The 25,020-nt window shown below is 33.4% G+C and overlaps 4 protein-coding genes across 5 annotated transcripts in view; 2 read left to right on the top strand and 2 right to left on the bottom strand.

The window, feature by feature from the left end:
• LOC132703005 (probable sodium/potassium/calcium exchanger CG1090) overlaps nt 1-1,035 on the bottom strand; it is a 47,190-nt gene extending 46,155 nt beyond the window's left edge. The window contains exon 1 of the mRNA XM_060671993.1: nt 952-1,035. The gene's annotated coding sequence lies outside the window, so the exon portion shown is untranslated. The remainder of the gene's footprint in view (nt 1-951) is intronic.
• Nucleotides 1,036-3,240: 2,205 nt separating this feature from the next.
• On the bottom strand, nt 3,241-5,538 carry LOC132703731 (probable small nuclear ribonucleoprotein G). The gene is made up of 3 exons (XM_060673169.1): nt 5,398-5,538; nt 5,197-5,344; nt 3,241-3,353 (listed from the first exon to the last, which is right to left on the bottom strand). Exons 1-3 carry the CDS (start codon nt 5,427-5,429, stop codon nt 3,303-3,305), a joined length of 231 nt encoding a protein of 76 aa, XP_060529152.1. The 5' UTR covers nt 5,430-5,538; the 3' UTR covers nt 3,241-3,302.
• Nucleotides 5,539-6,124: 586 nt separating this feature from the next.
• Nucleotides 6,125-7,935, top strand: LOC132703335 (zinc finger Ran-binding domain-containing protein 2-like). Its single transcript, XM_060672520.1, has 2 exons — nt 6,125-6,224; nt 6,381-7,935. The coding sequence occupies exon 2, from the start codon at nt 6,390-6,392 to the stop codon at nt 7,032-7,034; it is 645 nt and encodes a 214-aa protein (XP_060528503.1). The 5' UTR covers nt 6,125-6,224; nt 6,381-6,389; the 3' UTR covers nt 7,035-7,935.
• Nucleotides 7,936-13,751: 5,816 nt separating this feature from the next.
• Nucleotides 13,752-25,020, top strand: part of LOC132702935 (muscle-specific protein 300 kDa) — a 171,410-nt gene continuing 160,141 nt past the window's right edge. For both annotated transcript variants that reach the window (XM_060671820.1, XM_060671816.1), the window contains exons 1-2: nt 13,752-13,812; nt 18,241-18,541. In XM_060671820.1, the coding sequence (XP_060527803.1) occupies nt 18,302-18,541 (240 nt within the window). In that variant the 5' untranslated portion in view covers nt 13,752-13,812; nt 18,241-18,301. The remainder of the gene's footprint in view (nt 13,813-18,240; nt 18,542-25,020) is intronic.

Below are 25,020 nucleotides of genomic sequence, written 5' to 3'. Positions count from 1 at the left end.
TTTACATTTTTTTGCCAGCGTGATTTCAGTTTTAATTTGTGTAGAGGTAGTATTATCCAATGGAAATTCTTTTTTTTACAGCATAAAAATATGACACCAAACCAGTGTTTTTATATCTGTGCTATGTTCTTGACTAAAATGCAGCTTTCAGCCACACGAGCAACAACTTTTCAGCATACTGATAACAATCATTTGCATTAAGTTCCCGAACATTTATTTTGTCAAACTTTGTACGCGTTTGTGAAGTAACAAACACACACAATAAACTGTAGTTAAACTTTTGAATAGGTGACACACGTTTGTGTCGTTACGCCAGCACAAAGTCAAATAATATAATCTACTATATTCAGTTAAACAAAAACTTTTAGTTTTCTTTGTTTGGTTTTTGTGGTTTGCCAGATATCAGTGGTGAGCTTGAACTTTTCGGGCACAGGTATCTTGATTTTCTATATGCAAAGTATCAGTGAGTTTTATTTTTTATAAGTGAAAAAGCTTTTGACTTAAACAGACCAAAGTCTCTTGCGTGTCTAAATCATCGATTTTAAATTATAGGGACCGAAGGCCCCAAATTTTATTTTTGTTCTATCTGAAACCATACAGTTAAACCGACAGTGGATGTTAGAATACTTAGAAACCAATCTTTTGTTTTATTAAAAAGTGCATATTTAGCAGTAATTGGTTTTATTTTCAAGGGGCGGTAATGTAAATAACTTTATGTTCGTTAAAAATATGGTATAAAAAAGAATACAAAATGTGGAGTTAGAAAAAAAATAGGGCGAAGAAAATACGGTCACTTGGTATCAAACACTTGAACCAATGTCAATAAATAAGAAATAATAAACAAAAACATAAACAGTGTAATGGCGAGAATAATATAAAATAATTCAATATTTTCCATGCCACTACTCAAGCAAATATTATATTATATGCGGAAATATGCGATTCACTTACCCCCAATAATTGAATGAACTTCAACTTTTAGTTTGAGACCGGAAAAGTATCGGAAAACGCGGAGTGTTTCGATTTAAGCGAAACTCCGGACTGTGAAAACTGGCGAGAGGCATCCCACGGAGCTCCCGGCAGTGTCCGGAAAATTGACGCATGCGGAGTTCCCAGAAACTGCACTCTGTTTCTAGGAAAATGAGTTATTCGAAAATGGGTAGAATACAAAATTGTTATTGATATTTTTGATTTGGTGGTTTCATCTTTGTGTAATTGCCCCAAATATTCTAAATTCATGAAATTTGTAATTAACGCGCAGTTTTCTAGTCAGCTTATAAGCAATAGCAATCATTAAATTTTCGTGTTCAAATGAGATCAGCTTATCTTCAAAAATCACGTTCCAGAGTGTTGTGTGCTGAATTAAGTCGTATCAATTTTTAGGTATAATTTATTGAAGGTTTCTTTGACGTATTCTTAAATCTAACGTGCTTTTTTCCAAATGAATTAATGTGTTTTGATATGCGTAAAAAGGCAAGAGATAGCATTAGTAAAATGTCGTTCATCAGAAAGATACAAGTTGTTAAAGTTTAGTTCTCGAAATTTGAATTTCTTTATAGTTCAAGCTATTTTTAAAATCTGGAAATGAAAACTTGGATTCGGGGGTTTTTGCCGACGAGGAATACAATTACATTCTATTTTTCCATATAACATTCTGAGGTCGCTAGTTACACCTCAATAATGGGACTATTTTATGCCACAACTTTTTTCTTAGTTCTATTTTATTAATTGTTTTTTGGAAAATTAACTTGATTTCTCACTATAAAAGATACACTATATTTACTTAGGTTAAATAAACAAACTACAAACTTCCTGAAAGTGTGGCGGCAAGATGTTACTTTATTTTTTTTTTTTTTTTAACTTCCAGAAGTGGCCGAATTTGTTATTGACATCTCTCAGCGGCATTTTACTATTGCCTGAAGTATACCATCTTCCTTCCATTTAGCTGACGTTATATCTCTTATAGATCCTCAGTTTAGACCACACCCTACAGTAAGGATAATATGACTATTAGTTAAGACTTGTTTAATGTTAATCGTAGAATATTAAATTATTTTCATGTCTTATTATCAGTCACATATACGTCATAACAAAATTGTATTTTTTTAAGCAAATTTATTATTACTTTAAACAGTGCCACACAAAACATTACCAATACATTCCTTTTATAAGCAAATTTAAAAATATTTTAAATCTGAATAAAACTCGGCCATTGAAATTTTAGGTGCTGGGTTAAGAGATTTACATATACTGCGTTTCTCGGCAGACACACCTGTAACTAGTAAAAGCTAAAGGCATCTGAAAAATAATTCAGTCCTGAAAACTAAATCTATAAAAACGATTTTAATTTCTACAGTGAACATGTTTCCACTAATAAAGTATTTTTACTGAAACTTAAAAGTCATTATGCAATTTTTTTTTCAAAAACGTATTGTCGCCGATGCTCAGGAATTTGTTGAGTGCGTAAGCAGTTTTCAACAATTTTAATAAATGAGCCGTCCAGAGCAATACCAGCAACTCGCTTATCTATTTAAACGAATCCACAAACGCATCCTGAGTACTGTTTAGTTAGAAGAACGTATATAGAAGTGAACTCTTATAAAATACCACTTAAGTAGGAAGTCGTTTACTGAACTAATGATGATGATAAAATGATTTAATCCACCTTTTCTCTAAGCGGCTCAAATGACACTTACAAAGCCGACGTACAACTGACCGGGATTCCGACTGACAAGCCGACTATACAAAGAAGGGGCTGTAAACTCATATAGCCAACCAACAAAAAAACCCAACATATAAAAAATATTCAATAAATGGACTTGCATACTAGTCGTATAATATTGCCATTTGGTAATTTATATTCTTTTTTAATTTTTCACGTTTTAGGAATGGTCATACCTTTTCTTATGAAGTAGTTAGAATTATAATTAAATTCTTAATTGTTTTTTTTTTTCAATTGTTGAACCCAGTGTTTATGTGTTTTCACTGGGAGTAGTTGGCAGACCATGTTGCCCCCAATTGATGCAGGTCTGTAATAATGGCGCGTACTTGAAATTCTGTTGACATCTATTGTGCAGTGTTCCTGTAATGTCAAAAAGTGTGCAATTTGCGTGTAATCTTGTTTTACTCAAGATATCCGCACTGTCTTGCTACAGGACAGATTTATTAACGAGGACTGAAATTTTAATATGAAATCAGTTTTAGATAAAATATACTGCATATCTAAACACAAAGTAGGAATCTATTGATGTAATTTTATTACTAAATTATTCACAAAAAAAATACAAAACTTTTGCTTAAATCTAGATCCGATCCAAGGCTTCCAACATTACAATGCTGTTACCCCTGATCACCTAAAAAAAATATATTCATTATTAAATATTACATGTAATTGACATAAGTATCTAAATTATTGAAATCTGATTTGCCAAACCTATTTTTATATTGTTTGATTTTAAATTATTTAAAACATCACTCAACAAACACATGGCTGCATATTAAGTTCTGTTATGATGCTATATAGCTCTAATGACGTCATAAAATGTGGCACTTTCTGCATAGGGGCATAACTTCTTAAATTTTGGAAATTTTTGGCCAGGTGAACTGCAGCACGTAGCACTAAGTCTGGAACTGTACAATGCGTTTTGAGGGACAGGTCCAATAGAGGGTTTTGAATAGGGCTCTTTATACTGTTAGCATCGACGAAATGTGACCAAAGCATGCTAGCGTCGAACGGGAATACGGGACAGCGGGATTTGAAAGACAACAACACAGACATTTATATGAGACATTATATTTAGATTTCGCTTAATTTAAAGTCATTAAAATTTTTTCATAAGACGAAAATTGTGTATTTCCCCAGCACTTAGATTTCAGAGCAAACATCAGTTTTAATGTAACAATTGATTTTGACTATTCTAAAGGTTGGAAAATTGAAATGATATACGTCCGAAAAAAATATTTGTGATTTTATGATATGATATTTTAAAAGTGCAATCCTTATTTACGTAAATAATTTCGGCTAAACGAAAATTGAGGAGCTGGCTGTCCAAGCAAATCCACAGAGTGCAAATAATTTTCATTTTTGAAAATGTATCTCCCGTTCTACCGCAATATGTATAGCCTCAAGATTTCCCGCAAAACGCATTGTATAGTCCCGGCCTAAGCAAATACGTTTCAACGATGGCATTCACAATGAAATTTCGGGCCGACCAGTAAGTCAATGACTGTCCATTTGTTTTCTTTTTAACATTTTCGATTACATATTTATGTTATTTTTTGTTTTTTCAATTGTCTTGGTTAATTGGCGGTTTTTAAACAAGTAAAAATAAATAAGGAGGGCATTTTGTCTATTACTTTACTAGAAACAATGTTACTTTGGCTATTAAAAAAAGAATTATTGTGGACAATAGAGGTCCAAACAAGTACAGACTTTTAACCTTTGCGAATTATTTATTTGATTTTTAGCTATTTTCATAAACAAATTGTTACAAAAACATGTGGCTTAAAGTTTCATTCCACCCAGCTACTTCAGCTTTACAACAGTCTCTTTGTTCCTGTCCCGATTCCAATGTTAAAATAGAGAAATAAACACTATATATTAGAACAAATAGTGGTTTTATTTTGTAACTAATTGTAATAATAAATTTTCATATTTTAGATAGTGTCGCAGCAAAAATGAAACAAGGCCATTTAAAATCACTTTTTATTTTAAAAACAAAATATGATTAAATGGAATGAGAAGCCTCATTTGAAATGTTGTTCAAAATTGCGCCTAAAAACTTAAAAATTAATTTTCATTTAAAAAATGGAATCTGAAGAAGACAACTGAGAGCTGAAAATGAAATGAAAAATGTTTGTCAAAGTCTTGAGCAAAATCTGTATTCTGGCACTAAAGCAAAAACTTTTTACTTTTTTTACATTAAAGGTTGTTTGATCCTATTTTTGAGGATGTTTTATTTCTCACTTCTAGCTGCAATTTTAAATAAAATATTTAAAATTGATACAGTGTTGAAAAGAGGCTTTAATACTCTTTTAAATAAAGTACTAGTCAACACTGTCAACATGGGCGGAAAATATTCAGCTCATTCACAACTTGAAAACAATATATTTTTCTTTTTCTTGCATTTGCATTTCTTTTGCAGTGGAACACATTATGAACCCATAATTATTAAAATTAAAATTATTTAAACTTACCACCATTCCTATATTATTTTTAGTTCCATCTTTACACTCTTCGATGCTTTCGTCCACAACTAGATTCATAAATGGATCAAACCCTCTTAGAATCCCTGTGACTTGCCTGCCTCCATTCAGTTTAAGCGACAACTTTTTGTCCATAAACCTAATGATTTAGAAATTATTTTTAGCAGTACTTAAAATCTAGGATGATCTTACTTTTTGAGTTCGGGAGGGTGCGCTTTTGACATAATTCTTTGAATCAACAGAAACAAACAAATCGCAAGCAGTTCAATCGCAAGTTCAATTAAAGAAGGTTAGTTTGTCGTTTTACAGTTTCACCAACCCCTCAAAAGTAAACAGACGGTGTTCCTTACCATCTTATCTATTATGCGTTATTTCAGTATATATAATCAAATTTAGCGTTTTGATAGTTATTTTGGCTTTCAATAGAATAAGTTTTTATTAAAGGTAAATCTCTATTGCAGAATTGCAATGCAACTATTAGAAAATGTTGTTAATACGTCACACATCCCCTTTTGCGTTGTACGCAATCTGGCGAACACGGAAGCTGTGGAAAAAGTAACTAACTTCTTTGAACGTATTTTGAAATAAGCTAAAACTAAATCGGTCGATTTAACGGATTTTTGTGTTGATTACTGATATTAGTCACACAACTAACCGATAACCAATTCGCTGTGACCGAATCATTGTAGAATATTTTGGAATAATGAAAAAGTAAGAGAATGATCGTAAAGATTTATTTACAGAATATAGATTTTAGTTTTGGTAATTTAATTAGTAATCAGTTATGAAGTAAATTATTGACCCATGTTGATATCGTGTGTAATGTCGTTCGTGGTGTTTGATTTTCTATAAAATGGCCATGCCCTTTTTGATGTGAAAAGTAAAAGAAGAAGAAGAATATAAATGGCACAGACTGTTAGGAAGTTATTATGTTGTGTTGTCGATGGTAGTTGCCTATGGTGGTTGTTGGGCTGTTTTATTTGCTGTTTTAATTTTTGTGTTATATTTAGTTTTATAGGGTTAGTAAGGGTATAAAGTGCTGCTAAAGGGAGTATCAAATTGATTTTTTCATCATAGGATTGTTTTTCGTGTTGTAGTATCGTTCTTTTGTCAACTCATATTTGCTTAGGAGAGCCCTTGTTTGGACTTCGCTAAAATATAGGTTTTTCTTATAGGTAAAACCAATGGCTGAACCCAAAATTTCGCCACCGTCTCCTCCAAGTACCAAATCGTCGCTCGCAAATGATGGCGACTGGACTTGTGATGAATGTGGAAATTTAAATTTTGCTCGCCGAAGTAGTTGCAATAGATGCAATAAAGGTAAAGCGCCTAGTGCAGCGAAAAAGCAAAAACTCGGTACCGAGATAGGTAAAGCTGCTGCAGAGAAAAGTAGGGGGCTCTTCAGCGCAGACGATTGGCAGTGCAGTAAGTGTGGAAACGTTAATTGGGCTCGTCGCCAGCAATGTAATGTATGCAACGCTCCAAAATTTGGCGAAGTAGAGGAAAGAACTGGCTTTGGTGGGGGTTACAATGATAGGGGAGTCGTCGAATACAAGGAGCGGGTCGATTCTGACGATGAGTTCGATGAGTTTGGAAGGAGAAGGAAGAGGAAAACTAGTAAAGATAATGCGAAGGGTGGTAGTTACCAGGAAGACAGCGATGTGGAAGAGAAAGAGGAAGAAGTTGAAGAAGAAGAGGATGAGGATGAGGAAGATGGTGATTTGTCAAAGTATGACCTGTCAGATTTTGGAGATGTTGCTGCACCTGATGATAAGATTTGCAAATCTCGTTCTAGGTCTCATTCCCCTGTTGCGAAAAATAAATATTAAAATTTTCTTGTGATTGTAAGACTGTCTGCACTAAACATAATATGTTGCATTTCGTTAATAATGTAGAAATGTGTGCTTTTCCTATGACTTTTTTCATTGCTGATGGATGTCATTGGTTGCATTAACTGAAAAATGGTTACTTTTGGTTAGAAATGTAGGCTTTTGATAGATTGTTCTACAGTATATAGGTCCATAACAAATTTTATTTTTGATTTTTTACCTATTTTAAATTTTTTTTGATAGCTATATTTAACTTTTGATTTTGGGAAAAAGATTGTAATGGATGGAGGCTGAACGTATTTCCCTTATGTCTTTTTTAGTGGTAAAACTGCTGTTAAAGGAATTATGTTGTTCTCCTGGATATATGTGACTTTTATTCCGAGGTATTTATTAGCAAGCCCTGTTAATGATCATGTAACTTATTAGGAAATAATTATGGTCTAGTTGTGTTTATGTTCTTTGACTTGTTTTTTTTGTGTGTCTGACATAAATAGATACCTTTAATTATGCAAATATTTACATTTTATTATTTAATTCAATCATTAATAGTGGTTATGAGCAATCCATATAGGTGCTCAATCAAAACAAAAATAGTCAAATGTATTCCTATAGATGTGTGTTTAAAAAAAGGCAAAAATGGAGATTTGGAATTAATTTTCTTAAAAAGCTGAATCAACTTAAAATAATTTAATTCCAAATGTGTTTGAACATTACTGAAGATAAGATCTTATTCCCTTCTGATTTTCAAAAACTATATTATTTAGGTAAATAAGTGCGAGTAGAAATATAAAATAGGTGCCTAATTAAAAGAATTTTCTGCAACATATTTAAAAATTAATAGTGTAAATTTTTAACTGAATAAATCTACTTATAAACTTACTAGTTTGTTTCAATTTCTATGAAATCCAGCAAAATAGGAATATAAATGTAAAACTATTAATTTATTGCATTTGGTGGTAGACTGGTTTATATATGCAGTATTTCAAAATTCAGGACCCAGATTTTAGGGAAATAGGTATTTTTGGGTGTGCAGTAAGAGGATTAATTACCCAGAAAATGGTCTAAAATGTGAGTTGTTAAAAATTGTCAAAAATTATGCACTATGCTACACACGAAATTTTTTTTGATACAAGTATTGTTAGTGAGGCAAGGCATGATGATACTGCAGTAGTATCTGAAAGGCAGCAGCTCTCCAGACAGTTGCCAAAGATAATTGGATCAGATGTATAACATTCAGAAAATATAATAAAACATTATATTTTGTAGGGAATGATAGATTTTTTATTGTTTTATATTGTTTTAATTTTTATTGCATGGACAGAGTTTTTGGACAATAATTTATTTAATTTGTATTGGACAATCTTCAAAACTGCCCAGCAACGGCAACATCGCGAGCATCGTAAAAAAGGTCGCCTGCAAAGAAGGGATCGGCGCTGCCGACACTTAAGATAGACCGAGGGATGCTGGGTCTCGGCATTACAACCCGTGCTAGCAAACGTTAAGCTTCATTATTCACTTTCATATGTTTTTTCCCTTTTTTTGTTAGTTGTAAAAGTTAAAAATAAAGTTACCGAAAAATACAGTCCAGTCAATCGAACAAGAATCAGCTCAGTATTACAAATTCACGATTTTTAAAAAATTAAATACGATAAAATTTCAGTGCCTACATTTAAATATATCATATTTGAAGTTTGTCTAGAGTTTTTCGAGAATTTCAATTTCCAATGCCAGTCTGCGTAGCCTGGATTGTATGACGAATATTTGGCACTACTAGAACAAGGGTCATGGAAACCAGGTCTGGCTATTTGCTTTCTATATGTTCAATTCAATGAAGGATTTCATTCTCTCATTAACAATACATCTTTCAACTTATTCATAAACGACTTAGCAGATGGATAGGCTTTAACAGTAACTATAAACTTTAATAGCTTTATAAGTGAAGGATCTGGTTGATGTTGGACCCTTTTAACAATTTGTTAAATAAAAAAGAGGGCAGTGTTTTCAATTTTATGTACTATTATGTATTACGTTTCAGAGAGATTCAACCACTTAGACTGTTTTATATAGTAATATGATCATATTTCCTGAGGTTATGGCAATAACATAAACAAGAATTTTAAATTTTTCAAAGACATCCTTTATTTTTTAAAGTAAGATACGACCAATAAACAATGTCTTCATACCCCAAGTTGAGGCCAAAAAGAAGTCTTTAAAGTCGCAGACCGCGAGCCGAAGACAACCGAGATACTGTATTTATATAACGATTTGTATCATCTACGTTATTTTTATAAGATTTAATTTGATACGAAAACTCTGTGCTGAATACACTGAAAAAAATAACGGTCCCAACACACTTCCCTGTGGTACTCCTTTCTTAGTAGCAACAAGACTAGAAACATTACCACCCAGCAGTACCCTCTGGCATCGGCCCTTCAAACAACTCTTAAAGAAATGCAGATCTGAATGGCTCGGTCCTAAATACTCAAGCCTTTTGAGAAGTACACTGTGATCTAACGTATCGAAGGCCTTGCGGAAGTCCAAGAGCCGTAACAGTGCTTTGGTCCCAGCGAAACTTGATTGAGTGGGAGGTAAAATACTATTTATGGACAAGTACACTTTTAGTTGTTCATATATGACCCACTCTAATATTTTGGACAACGAACACAATATGCTAATTGACCGAAACCATCAGCCGTAGAGCTCAGCTTATTATTAACATATAAGTATTGGGTTGTTCGGAAAGTCATTTCGTTTTTTTTGGGGAACATGAAAGACAGTTTTCGTATAATGAATAAATATTTTATTAAATTATATATTGGCCATTCTGGTCCAATACCTTTTGCCATCTTTCTGGCAGTAACATAATTCCCCTCTCATAAAAGTTTTGGTCCTTGCTGGCAAAAAACTGGTTCAGGTGGTTTTTGACATCTTCATTTGAGGGAAAGGTTTTGCCATCCAAAAAATTTTGCAGGGACCGGAACAAATAGTAGTCGGAAGGCGCCAGATCTGGAGAATATGGTGGATGTTGCAGTACGTCCCATTCAAGCTGTAAAACTTTTTGGCGAGTGACCAAACTTGTGTGAGGTCTCGCATTATCCTGGTGGAACACTACACCCTTCCTGTTGATTAATTCGGGCCTCTTCCCTTTAAGTGAATCATTCAATTTGTCCAGTTGATGACAATAGACTTCTGAATTAATCGTTGTATTGTCCGGCAAAAGCTAAAAAAAAAAACGATTCCTTTGACATCCCACCAAACGGAGAGCATCACCTTTTTTTGGTGAATGTTGGCTTTTGACACGCTTTGAGCCGGTTCATCTTTTCTGCTCCATGACCTCTTGCGTTTAACATTGTTGTATACAACCCATTTTTCGTCCCCAGTAATAATCCGCTTCAAAAATGGATCATTTTCTTGACGTTTGAGGAGCGAATCACACACGTCAACGCGACGACACAAATTTCGCTCCGTAAGGACATGGGGCACCCACACATCGAGCTTCGAGGTTAAGCCCATGCCTTTCAAATGGCCATAAACAGTCGAATTCGACAAATTTAATCTCTCACCGATCTCTCGTGTGGTTATTCGCCGATTTGCATCAACTAATACCTTTATCGCATCTTTGTCAGCTTCGACCGGCCTTCCAGACCGTGGTGCATCTTCGACATCAAAATTGCCGGATCGAAATTTTGCAAACCAGTTCTGGCACTGGCGTACTGTTAACACGCCTTCTCCATACACATCCGTCAATTTTTTCTCGCTTGGACAGCATTTTTACCTTTTCTGAAGTAAAAAAGTAAAATATGACGAAAATGCTGCTTATTGCTCTCCATATTTAAAAGGGCACCAACCAAAAACTACTGCGTAGAATTAATAGAACTTTTTCACACACAAGCCTTGCAATATCAGCTCTCAAGACATATAATGGTTATGCGGCTTAAGTGTGAAGTTGGTTTCGAAAAAACGTAATTAATTCCTCTGACGGGAAAAAACGAAATGACTTTCCGAACAACCTTATATATTTCAGCGTTTGCCAGAAACTTTTTGGATCTTGTTTAAATTTGTGGTTTAAATAAGCTCTCTTTTCATTACGAATAAATGTACTCTTTTGTATTCCTCCCTAGCAACCTCTGTTTTAGTTCGTTTATATTTTGCTTAAGCTTTTTCGCATATCATCTACATCCGCGAAATCGTAGATTAAATACCAATTCACATTATAAAGGTCAATTAAAAAGTTCTGATAGTAAGTACGGTAAGTACGAAATTTTGTTTGATTACGGGGTTTATCCACTGGTAAATTACATGACAAAAGACCATGATCAGATCCATTGCTCATGTCTATAACATGTGTTTCAGAAATTATAGAAGGGGTGGTTGAGAAAATAACATCAATAATGTGTTACTACTAAGCCTTGTGGGCTCTGTTAATACCCTATGATACTCTAAATTTAGCAAGTTACTTTGAAAAGATAGTATACGTATTATTTTTAGTAAAAAGATTGACATTAAAATCCCCACCAAAAATTACATGATCGAACTGAGGGACAACTTCAATTAAGGTACTCTCTAGGTCAGCAAGCGAGCTATTTAAATTAACTGTAGGCGGATTGTAAATAGATCTCAGACATATATTTTTATCTTTTGGCCGGATAGTCACCCATATCTGCTGAACATCATTTTGAGCAGGTGGTTTATCCAACAACTTAGGCTTAAAAATCTCTTTAATCCAGGTATATTATTGACATGTATGGTATATATCACGCTCAATGGTAGGCAATCAATTTTGGCATATTCCTGGCATATTTCAATGGGAAAGCAATTGCGAGGAAAAGAATTAACATATTTTCAGACAGTTGGGCAGAACTGAAAGAAAACCCTGCCCAGAAGATTGTCCGCAATTATTATCGTCGCGCAGAAGTCGAAGTTCTTGAGACTTCGAGGAGGAACCAATCTGATGGACGACTGATGATAGACCCAGAAACTTCGAAAAAGAACAAGAAAACGACCACGACTTAAAACCACCATTCGTAGGATTAAGGAAAATCACAAGCCGATGTGGAGAGAAATTGTTCACTACTCCTCGGATGCAAATTTAGGTTGGGCAGGAATATTGACGATAATCTCTTTCAAGAAATTTGCAAGATCCTGAATCTAAAGAAGACAAGAACTAATCCGTTACATCCACAGTCTCGTGGAACAATAGGAAATAGTCCGAAATAGCCGATGCTATAGAACTCATTAAGAATGCAAATTCCATACCCTCGATCAAGGATAATCATCAAGGTTGTGACACCCCATCTACAGGTACGTATTGGGTGCGGACAACAACAGAAATATTAAATAATTTTTAATTATACTTATTTATAATTATTTTTTACTACTTTACCACTTCATATACATACCTCATTAGCTGCTTAGTGTAGTGATGCTTGTTTTTTTTTTGACAAAGTACTTTATAGTGTTTACCAAATGTATACAACACAACATACAACATACAACTCGTAATAAAATACTTGCTCCCTCTAAAAAACTTGCTCTCTTAGGTGCCTTCAAAATGGTTCGTATGAAAATAACTTTTTTCTGCTCCCTTCTGAAATATTATATTATGAAGCAAGTGCTGTAAACGGCATTTGTCTCACGAATTTATTTGACACGAGCGGAGCGAGTGTTTAATAAACGAGTGAATTAAAAAGTTTACCGAACGTGTTGCATACTATACTTTTTCTACGACCGTTAGTTTTTGGGTACATTTTCGCAAAACAACACGAATACATTCACTGATACGAAAAATTTCTAATTATACACCCATTTAACATGGGGGAGCGCCACCCTACCACGTGAGTTTTTTATCCCACGGATCCGAGTCACTTCGGACATTTCCGGGATACTGCCGCACGAGTTTGGGTCCAATCGCTCGGCTTGTGCCAAATAAACTAGTGTGTCAAATGCCGTTTACCGCACTTTTTACATAAAACATTACTTTCACACTTGTTGTATATAACATTTTTCACTTTTTTTAGTATCTATGCAAAATACATGTAGACACCTAATCGCGCAAAATTTTATTCAATCAGTAACGAGTCCGGCTCTGCCTTCATTCAGGTTCTAACGGCTATAATGAGTTCGATAGATTTCGGGAAACAGGAACCGAAAAATGTCTGATTGCAACTGTACAACGTAATCAAAAATCACAAACAACATTAGCGATAGCCTATGAAATTACAATTGCGGTAGCATTCAGTTCAGCTCGAGGTGGCAGTGAGGTAAAATCACAAAATTTTGCTCGCTAAAACACAAAATTTCTAGTTTTCCGAATTTCAGCCCTGAAAGTTTTTAAGTCGGACTTTTAAACAACTTTTTGATGTTTAGCTGGCTTTTTCAAAATAAAGATGGTTTACTCTTAACACTGTATTACATTTATCTAAGTGCACCCTGAATCAACTTTCGGCAGTACTAAATTTGCTTATTAAAAAAAATAATTCACCACACTGTATAGTTTTGTATTAATTTTAAACAGTATAAAGAAAATCTGAGAAACTGTTCAATGTAAAACGTTTTCCCTCTCAAAAATGGTTACCAAAATCAGGAGCGTCGCGCCACTGCCTGAGCGTCAGGACGCAACCCGGTGCCAAATTCTAAATTTAAAGTTTATGTCAAGGAAGGGGCATCTAGTACGTGGGTTTGGGGGCGCGTATGTCTGCTTTTTGCAGTTTTTAGTTCCACTAATTGGGCACCACGTCGTGTGCCTTCCAGCGAGTAAAAACCGTACGACAATTTTCCGGTAATTTTTTCTTTTGTGTTTCGTTATGGTTTAGCACACGTTTCGTACATTCGTGTATTGAGTGAGTACTCTCCTTTTGTTCAAAGTATCTTCTAATGACTTGGTGACTAACACTATTAGCCGGTTGATAGTTTGAACTACTTGCATCGTTTTGGTTCAATTTCTCTAGCCGACGATGCTCAAACCTATTTCAGAAAACCAATCATCGAAAAATTGTGGATAGCTTTATATTTTAGAAAAAATAAAAAAAAATCTTATATTAAACTAATCGGGTACAATTCGTTCTAAACTCTACAAGTAGAGTTAAATTATGTGTAATTATTACTATTATTACCACACCGGCCATTCAGCACTTCCATTGTTGAGAAATAGGGTGGACTTAGAATTTAAAAGTGTCATCACTATAGCAGAAGTTTATATTGAAATTGCCAGCCTGTATGTTTGAAACAGTCGGCGATTTTGTTTTTGTCCCTGAATTTTTGTTTTTTCCTTTTTTTCTTTTGCACTGCACTAAACTGTTACTGATGTTACATGTTTCAAGTTTTAAATAATAAGGTTGGTGGATCCAGGAAGATTAAGCTAGTCATGTGGATTCAAATACATTATTTAAACAAAACTTCTTTAAAAATATGGAACGGTTTCAAATTTGATAAAATTGCATTAAAATTATAATATGCTTTTGCTAGTTTTAGTGTGTAACCTCAACGTGAATTACACTAGAAGCTATATACACGTTGCGCAATTCTAAAATTATAATTCCACAGTATATCAGAAGTAGCGATAAGTATTCTTGTATCCCCCTTTTTGGATATACTTCATCGCATGTCGATCTAACAAAAACAATAATATTTTTGTATTAAGGAATTGAGAGGTTTTGGGCTGGGTTTATGAAAAATCAAATTCTTATGTGTTCGATTTTCGTCTTCGAAGAAGGCAATAAAATTGCTGGAACGTCGACCATATAAGCATTTGATTTTTTAGAAACCCAGCCCAAAACCCATCAATTCCTGAATATCAAAAGAGAGGTTGTTGAATTTTTGCTTTTGAGTATTATCTTTCTGTGTTTTGAGACAAAACAATGACTAGGCGCTTACAGAAATGAATAAGGAATTTTATTAATTAATTAATTTATTAATTAAAGAATTTTGTTGGGATGTTTTTATCAAAAAATTAAGAAAAAGCTATAATATTTTATATTACAATTATATTACTTGCAAAAATCTGAAAATGTGGCAAAAAAAATAATTTGGCTAATAACTTTTCGAATAGCTTGCATACTTCAGTAAATCGGATATATGGGGTCACTAGACACTAATTAATAATCGGGAGCAAACTGCATACATTGGTCAACATAGAAACTTTGATCTCATACGATATAACATTTATTTTTGAATGTTTTCAGTATCGGACGCCAAATTTTGTGCCATTTGGCGCGTCTAAGATACGGGTAGGTCGTAGTGTGCGCCAAAACAGCTGACAAATTACTCATTTATAGGCACGAATGCAGCAATAACTTTTTTTTTTTTTAATTTGTACATTTGAATCATTACCCTACATATTCTGAAGTACCTAATCCTAAATCGAAAGAAGTTTCAAATAACTTTTCCAGATGTTTTGGTTTATTCCTATTTGATTTATTCCTTCTACAAAAAGTTTTTTAAATAAAGATACGCATACCACAAATTGTCAGGCTCAGGTAGTTCTTTATTGGCTATTTACTGTTCCCATTCCTATGCTAATCCGTATCTTCTGCTTAACACAAACTATAGCATTACAAATACTCATTCCAGTTGTTTATGTCAAATGATAAGGGATATTAGATACAGAGATTAGATCCGATATTTCAATGCCTTGAAATTGTAGCAATATACTGACAAAATTCTATATGCGTTTCTTTTATCAAATAACTTAAATACCGAGGCATAATTAATGCATTATCCAACTTAAAGGCGTTTTCCTCAGCATGAAATAAGAAAAAGTGTATATGTTATTCGCAATAACCTCTCACTAACTGATTTTTTTTGACTACAATCCTTTATAGATATGACAATTTACTCACGGGAAGAATTTATTCAGATAGTGAGTAAAAATAATTAACCAGAACGTGTTGTGGATTAATTATAACATCAGAAAAGCGAAATTAGCGACTATATTCTGCATTGAATTATGCCAAAAAGTCTCAAAATATTCTACCAAATTATAAAAATATATCTTTACAACGTGTTGCTTAACATCGTTTTAAAAATCGATAAAACCCATTTTACTCTATAAATAACGTTAACATTATAAGATATAATATCCTTAATAGCTTTCAACGCCGCTGTTTGTCCTGTATACATACGTGTATTTTGGGTTTATTTATAAATACAACTGCAATAGCGTGTTTCATTTCACTCTTTTTAGTTTCCGTAAATATCCATCTGCAACAAATAAGCATAGGAAGTACTTACTGATTCAGTTTGTTTTCCTGAAAAGACAGACTAATTTCTTTCTGCTTTTTCTTACTTGCCTTGTGTAAATAATTTGGTATCGGTTAGTATTACCTATTTTTATATTTGGAGTTTATTATTTTTAAGAAGAAACCAGTGGCAGTGTATAATAATTTATTGTTAAAATTTATAACCAAGTATTGTATTGTGAGTTTTCGATTAGCAAAGAAAGATTACAATAATAAAATCATACTTACTTAGCCTATACAGTGTCACCTATTTAAACTGGTAGTATCGAAAACTGCATGCTTCCAGATACAAAATTTTAACTTTTTACAGATTCGTAAATAAGGCAAAAGTTAGAACATTATTTTTGACAAATTAAAAACTGAAAACCGCAAATATGAGTAGGTTCCTAATTATTTATATTTAAAGTTTCGAGTCAAGTTCAGGTTTATTAAATCACTTGTAAAGTATGATATATACCGGGCGTTCCACAGTTCGCCAGTAAAAGAAATAAAACAGTACCGGGAAGGAAAAATATTTTGCTTGATTCTTAAAAACTAAAATTATACTAAAATATATTAGTTATTAACCAGCATCAAAGTCCTAAAACTAGCATTTATGTGGAATATTTTTTTATCTTTTATTTAGTCTAGATTGGGACGCATTGTTTATGCAATCTTATTCCTCAGAAAGTGGTTCGGTTGTTGAATGACTGCTTAAATATCACCAAGAATATTCTTGCAAAACCAAAATAAATAATGATAAATAATTTTTCGTAGTTCACGTCTTTAAAGCTTAAAACAACCAGAAAACTCGTTTCATGGCAAAAACAGCATTTAAAAAAAATTGAATGTAATAGTTAATATTTCTTAGAAAATGTTATATTAGTATAGCAAACGAAGTCCCCCAGCAGTCAGGTTAGAATTCTGGAATACACACAATAATAATATATTATGCAACAAGTGCGGTAAACGGCATTTAACTCAAGAGTCTATTTGGCACGAGCAGAGCGAGTGCTTAATAAACGTGTTGCATATTATACTTTTTATACAACCGTCACGAAAAAATCACAATTTAACAACATAAAAATAATAACAGATCATTGGATTAGTAAATTTCATACCATTCCATACGTACGTTAGGGAGATATGAATTGTTGGATATGTCATATAAAAAACGGAATAAACACAAATTTAAAACTTTAGGTTGTTTATTTAACTTTTACAATTGATCATTAAGTTTTTTATTTAAAGAAAAAGACTGTAATTGGAAGAAAAATCATCCAAGCATAGAGCTTTTAAAAGGATTAAATTTTTAATATCGCATAAGCAAGAAAAAGCAGGTCCTAACCTTCAATTTTGTTTGGTTTGATGATGGAAATCGTTGCTCTTGGCAAGATATTAATATAAACACAATAAAAACCACTAAAGTTCATGCGAACGGTATGCAAAATTTCTGTGGGAAATTTAAATTATAAATGTCACTTTACTAGCCCGCTAGATTTTAATTGTAGCTTATATATATATATATATATATATATATATATATATATATATATATATATATATATATATATATATATATATATATATATATATATATATATATATATATATATATATATATAAATATTGCATAACATTTTTCAGTGTATTAGTTTTTGGGTACATTTTTAGAAAGTAACACGAATACATTAACTGACATGACCGTCAGAATTGACAAACGTAAAAATTTAAACCGTGCGGTAAAATCTCCGAAAACATCCGATTGCTCCCAAAACCGTGCGGTAAAATCCCGGAAATGTCCGAACTGGCTCGGATGCGTGGGAAACGAAACTGACGTGGTAAAGTGACGCTTCGCGCACGCTAGATCGGCATTTAACAGATAGGAGTAGAAAAAATTTCTTTTGGGTGGTTTAATCACAATTTTCTTAAGGCCACACTGTGTGATATAGTTTGATGATCGTTTAATTATAATTCCCTATTTGTTTCAGATCCGATGGCTGATGCAGTGATCTTGCCGCGTTAATTAAGTTTCGAAAATCTCGGCGCGAAATGTCGAGCGGTCAGGGCGGCAGAGGACCGCCCCCGCGTGGGTGGTCGCCTCTCCACTTTCGCCCTCCGTCCCCTTACGCGGCGTCACCCCCTCCGCGACTCGGCAGTCCCGGAATGAATATGTTTAATAATCGGCTGCCTTACGGGATGGCGTGTCCCAGGCCGAGATGGCCTGTGCCGCCACCGGGAATGTCGCCACCCCCGCAAGGGCCAAAACCATTTAGGAGGCCTTTGCATCCGGTAAGAATATATTAAAAAACAAAACGTAAAAACTACTCATAAAAAAACTAAAGATTTATTTGAAACAGCTCTTACTTGTAATATATTTTTTAAAAGCTCATAACAAAGCCAAATAAAATTATTAGAAGTTTAGTGTAAATATCAAAATTTCTGACATTCACAAAAAAACTGACTATGCTACCGGATCCTACGTAAAAAACACTTTGAGCCTACAAAGGGTGCCTAAAAGTGCAAAATTTTCAAAAAGTATCGAAAAATCCAAGACAGTTATGATATTTATGGTTGTAGCAAGGAGGTGCGCTATCAAACCGTCTTGGGACGTATTGTTCATCAAAAAATTCTTCATGATATCAGCATAAAAAATTATTTTTAAAAACTATGCTACTCTGTATTTTCCGCGGTTTTTATGAAGCTTTCTTCTTTTCGGAATTTTTAAGAGATTTGGATCCTGGAAAATATGTTAATTGTTTCGTTCTTCAATAAAACAAAACAAGACTTTTTACTCTACTAATCAAAAATCTTTTTTTTGTGTACGAGCTATTTTCCTATTCCTACCTCTTCCTTCTAAAAGGTGTATATGACATAATTTCATAACTAGATGACTATAACTAATAAAACGGAGTCTGCCCCCATGTGGGAAGATAAATATTTGTTTCAAAGGCATAGATGTCGGAAAACTCACTAAATTGTGTTTCTATAACTTGCATACACAACCTTATTTTTGAAACACCCTGTTTTATCTAAACTGCAAAAGCCAGTACCCTTTCAACCTGTTTAATTAAAGAACTGAGCTTAGGAACTGACGAAATTAAATTTTATTTTTAAAAGATAGGGCGGAAAATTATGAACCAACTTACTTTATTTCTTCAATAGGATAAAAAATGAAACGATATTGGGGGGGAGGGGGCGGTGAAATGTAAATTAAGCAACGTTCGTGGCAACATCTTGCTTAATGCAACATGAACGTACTTCAGAACAATAGACCACATTCCGTTTACGTCTATATATAGGGTATAACAGTTTAGAAGAATTATTTGTTTGAATAACTCCTGATAAACATGTCGTAAATTGCTTTGTTTCCAAGATACATGGTGTTATTTTATCGTAATTTTAATATTACATTGATTCGATTTTTTTTTCTAATTTTTACTAGTGGCGCTTTTAAGAGCGTTGGACCATATAGCTATTAGATCATATAGTAGCCTAACCACGATATTCTCGTAGAGGAAATAATAACCTCATAACCTGGACTTCGGGTCATTTTCTTTCTAAACAGCTATTTCCACGCACTTAACTGGTTTTCCCAGAACATTGAATGAGATTTAGGCATATTTTGACAAAATACTGCCGCGTAAGTGCCGCCGCATCTAAACTCATTAACGATCTGTCAGCGGTCATGTTGCTTGTCGAATGCCACAAGTTCATTGGTCAAAAACTACATTTTATAACTCGAGCAATGGACTAACTAAAATTGCTTTCATAGTGGTTTCATAACTTTCTATATTTTAGCATAGACAGGGCCTCTATATCTTTAGTAGTTATATGGTTTCAACTGAAATTTTTTGAAAGAAAAATAGGTACGTCACTGTTTCCTCTTTCGTGTAAAAAAAACCGTTCTCATGTATAACGAAAATCTTTCAGTTATTATTTTCAACTATGAAAATTAAAGTATTAAATAAAAGCAACACAAAATGTAATACCTATAAGCAATTTGGCTTTAGAAATTTTATTTTACTAAATAAAATATGATAATTATTTAAGTCAAGTTAGGTCAATTCCTGTGCTAATTCAAAACTGGAAAAAAATTAACTTTTAGCGACCATTTACAAAACTTCTGGATTTTTTCTGAGTCGGCTGTTGTTGAGTTGAACTTTCTAACGTTTCGCCAATCATCCAGACTCAGATTTTCACCTGTCACCAATATGGAAATCAGTCATCCGGGACAATGTGTTATGCCCCTCACTTAGCTCCGCACCTCTGAAATAATATATAAGCAAGCAACAGGATGATTAGCGAAAATTTAGCAAGTTGGACTCAACAACAACCGACGCAGGAAGAATCCGGAAGTTTTATAAATAGTATTACTGTGGAAGTTTCTTTAAAAAAAAGCACCAAATAAGTTCAACAAAATGTAGTCAGAAAATTTCAATAAATCAAATCAGATATAAACAAATTTATTGTTAACGTAAATTTTATTTAAATTATTAAAATTTGACAAAACCTAATATAACAAATTCTGAAAAATTCTATGTTTGTTTTTGATTTCCAATATTTTTCTTATGATTAAGGGAACATCGTGTAGTGCGTTGCATTCACGCAGTATATCAGAATTTGGACCTAAAAATTGGAGATTTACGTATGTGGTTATATTCGTCGAATCATACAAAACATCATATCACAACAAAACCATCAAAATACTAATTTGAACACATAAATGAGTAAGAATTTTAAACAGGTATATTATCAGTATTGACCTCGCCAGTAAACTGAGATTTATTATTGAGTAATTGTTATAGGACTGATTTGTGCCCAACAAATATAGACACATGTATTCGGCATTTTCGGCAAAAAACGGCCAACAACAATTTTACCGCTATTAACGGCCTCACGACACAATAATCACTAGTATACCACAATTTTTATTGTTCATTTATTTTGCGGAAAGTGTCACAAATTAGATCAGCAATATCTGACGTAAGAATATCAATTAACGTTTAGGCAGTGAACTCGATCTAAACTGGAATGGCAACTGCAAATTTTATATTTATTTAGTAACTAAGTAAGTAAGCAAGTGAAATTCTTATTATTCATCTGAAAAAAATACAAGTTTTTACGCATATACTGTATATAAGACAAACATTATTGAGAGAATAATGCGCTGGCATTTATTTGGTATTAGTTATGAAATATCTATAAGATTTTTTTATACATTGTTACTCCATGTGTAACTTAGTAAGAAAGAGCTATTCTAGCCAGTTTTTGTAAATTTGATAACATAGAACTTCAAATCGAAAATCATGATTGCCGGTTAATGAGAGAACTGATTAGGTAGGAAAACCCTTTTTATTTTTTGTGTTGGTTTTTCTAACTAATGTTTGTAACGAATGTGGCGAATAAATTTGATTATGACAAATAATTTTTTTTTGTTATAAGACTAAAATATATTTTTTCATGAGAAACCTTCTGTTTTTGCATGCCAAAGATTAACTTTAAATAAGAATTTTGAACTTTTTGAAATCCTTTCGAAAATGGTCCATAAACAGTATTGAAAAAATTAAATTGGGAGAAAACCAGCAAGTCGCATAAAACTTTTTTGTTGAAGAAGAACAGTAGTAAACACCAAGTCTGCAGTTTTGGTAGCAATGGTTTAGATGATCACCAGATACCTACAGTATTCCTTAATAACTTGATTTTTTTTGCCACTAATAAATAATATTTGTAGCATTAATTGTTCTTTACGTACACACTGAATAAGGTTCCAAGAATGCCGTCTTGGAGACATGTTATTTAAAACAAAACCTAAAATTTACAGGTTATATATATGTAGACCGTGTGCCGATGCCAAAAAAAATGTTTCGTACAAAACTTTCTTGGACTTTCCCTAAAGTGTCCCCCTCCGACATCAACTTTGTTATTTTAAATAGAACACCCTGTATATATCGACATCTTTGGTTAAAGGTCACTTTCTTAAGAAATTTCTATTCGAATTTTGCATAGTTTAGGGAGAAATTGAGGTTATGTGTTTTTTTTTCATATATTCATATATTCAGGAGAGTCCGAGTACGAAACTTTTTTTTGTAACTGTTATAAGTTTCCAGATCGTATAGTGGATAGTTTTATTTGTCACATGTGATCAAAATTTGTATTGGACAGTAAGTGTGATTGCTGCACTTTACTAATAAGTAACACTGTCACTGTTAAAAATAACCAAAATTTAACTTAACCACTTAGTTTTGGTTAGGATAAATGATTGAAATGATTTCAGAAATTAAGCGTTAACAAACGATTTACATCCAAAAAACCCAAGGAAGTAGAAAAATTCAGAAGTGTAAACATTAACATGCATTCCAGTTCGAAAAATCGGAGTTCACTGCTTTAGATTCCAAAAACGTTCATGATACGCGTAGGTCATCGAAATGCTTGGGCAATCTTGCGTTTATGATGTTCAGTACCTGTTGCGTAAATTGGTAAAGACAGATCGTTCTTGGTACGAGTTGTTTTACTGGTCAATTCCTGTTGTGCAACTGGATAATTAAGCCTAGGACACGAGCCAGTTACTACGATCAATGTACTATTCGGTTCTGTTGTCTCAATGACGTATTTAATTCCTTGCATCAAAGGACTATTTTCATCGTGGACGTCATTTAGATGTCCGCCCATTATGACCATCAGAAAATTATTTTCATCGGATTCTTGTAACGAGGAAAGGGTGCTAGCAATCAATCTGAATAAGCCGGGATCTTTTTTTGTTTTGCCGATGTTGCTTGGGTCTATATTGCCTTCCTCGTCCCTGGAAGCTAAAATGTGTGGCGCAAGTCTGTTCAAATAAAGTTCTTTTAAAAGATAATTACAGATTTTTTTGGAATACAATGATTGGGAATATTTTTATAGCAGCCACCAAATCCGGTTACGCTGACGAAACTATATTTTCTGTTTCTGTTACTGAAATTCATAAACATTCAAAAACCTCTGAGAAAAGTAGCCTTTAGGGAACAATGCTCTGATTGAAATTATATGATTCAAATAATAGGTACACAATGTAAAATCGTTTCTTTATACTATTTAACAAAACAATTTGTTTTTTGAGGCAAAATCTGATTTTTCTACTCTTTATTCTAAAATACCTCGGTTGCCGATCGCATAAGAACAGACCTTTGTTACTTGTACTAAAAATAGTTAATAGAGGTATTCCTTATTACGTCCCAGTTGTGAATTTAGTTCATTGTATTTTCGGGAACCGTGGTATCTCTTGAATATCTTTGTGGAATAATTGGTTCAATAAGAGGTTTAACCAAATTAAAAAATTAATTAAAATTTCTTACTAATTCCGGGACTCACTCTACCAAGACAGTTTCGTGCAACTGTGAGAAATTGGATAAAAACGTTTCTCGAATATTTTTTTACGACACTCCTGTCTCTCGACGAACTTTAATGAGATTAAAAAGCGCGCACCTCTACATCATCCAACAAACAAATCAATGTATACTATGTGTCAAAGTATATAGTCTTAGCTTTTGATGGTAATTATCGAAGTGACATTAAAACACCTTTCCAGTCGCTATTTTAGGACAGAGCATCAGGGACGAACTTTTAAGGTGTTTTTAAAATATAAAGGTTATACACAATAACGCGTTTTACCACAAACCGAAACTCAATTTTACGTACGACGCGCGTTTCGCCAACCAAGTTGGCATTTTCAGGAGAAGATTAAAACTTAAAACTTAAAAAACAGTTTTAATCTTTTCCTGAAGATGCCAACTTGCTTGGCGAAACGCGCGTCGTACGTAAAATTGAGTTTCGGTTTGTGGTAAAACGCGTTATTGTGTGTTAGTGCAGTGCCGAAAGTTCCAGTCAAGAGTTTGAAAAAGATTATATTTTATATTATTTTTATTTAGGTATATAGAATTTATACAATTTATCAACAATTATCAATAATTTGCTCCAGTCGTCATGCAATTGCAATTGGCGCCCTATTATTTTGTATGCAAATGTAAGATTAGGAGATATTTTAAATAGACTTCCTTAAAAGTAAAAAATGGTTTTGTGGCAATTGCTAAAGTTTTACATTAAAAAGTTGGTCTCGGGAGAAGAGCCGTGCTTACCTCCGCTAAGTAAATTTGCTAAGAACGAGTATCTGATATTTTTCATGACGCCCAGGACATCCCATGGCTCTTTTGCACTGCGCTGATCCAACGGAAAGTCTTCTACTTGATACCGTAGGCTAACACCATCGCCTTTATCTTCAACGCGTTCCCTTTTGGTTCTTATTTTAAATACTTCTCTATGCTTCGGACCCGTTACAATATTTTTAGCGAGTCTTTGGCTTATTGGTTGTATGGCTTCGATATCGGGTATTTGAAATCTTTCACCAAGGGAAGGTATCGTTTCAACGTTTGGGATTCGGCGGTGTCGATATTTATTGTACTCTTTGTTGGTTGTTTTGAACTTGGTAGGCATATTTGCACGTCGGATTACGTTTGAGAACTGCTCAGTTGTTATCGAGGCCATCGCTACAAGGGTACTTATACCGAAGTTATCAAAGTTATCAAACATCAAAACAATATGTAAAATATATTTGACAATAATATGTATGATTTAAAGCTACGGTAAGTGAGCCATAACGTTGTCGATGATAAGTTTTGATTCCTTGATTTCTTCAACATTTTTAAAGATTTATTTCGTCAAAAAATAATAAACTTCCACCAACAATGTCTTTGATAAAGTTCTCATCATATGTTGGATATTTTAAGTAATGCTGT

The sequence above is a fragment of the Cylas formicarius genome, unplaced genomic scaffold (genome assembly GCF_029955315.1).
Source record: "Cylas formicarius isolate icCylForm1 unplaced genomic scaffold, icCylForm1.1 PGA_scaffold_6__28_contigs__length_40554024, whole genome shotgun sequence".
NCBI classification, from domain to species: domain Eukaryota; kingdom Metazoa; phylum Arthropoda; class Insecta; order Coleoptera; family Brentidae; genus Cylas; species Cylas formicarius.
The sequence above is the reverse complement of the archived record's forward strand: the minus strand, read 5'-3'. Positions and strand labels throughout refer to the sequence as shown.

Coding starts and splice junctions, on each gene's coding strand:
- LOC132703731 (XM_060673169.1), bottom strand. CDS start 5,429: ATGTCAAAAGCGCACCCTCCCGAACTCAAAAA. Junction 5,345..5,397: donor CACCCTCCCGAACTCAAAAA/GTAAGATCATCC, acceptor CTAAATCATTAG/GTTTATGGACAAAAAGTTGT. Junction 3,354..5,196: donor AAAATAATATAGGAATGGTG/GTAAGTTTAAAT, acceptor TATTTTTTTTAG/GTGATCAGGGGTAACAGCAT.
- LOC132703335 (XM_060672520.1), top strand. CDS start 6,390: ATGGCTGAACCCAAAATTTCGCCACCGTCTCCTCCAAGTACCAAATCG.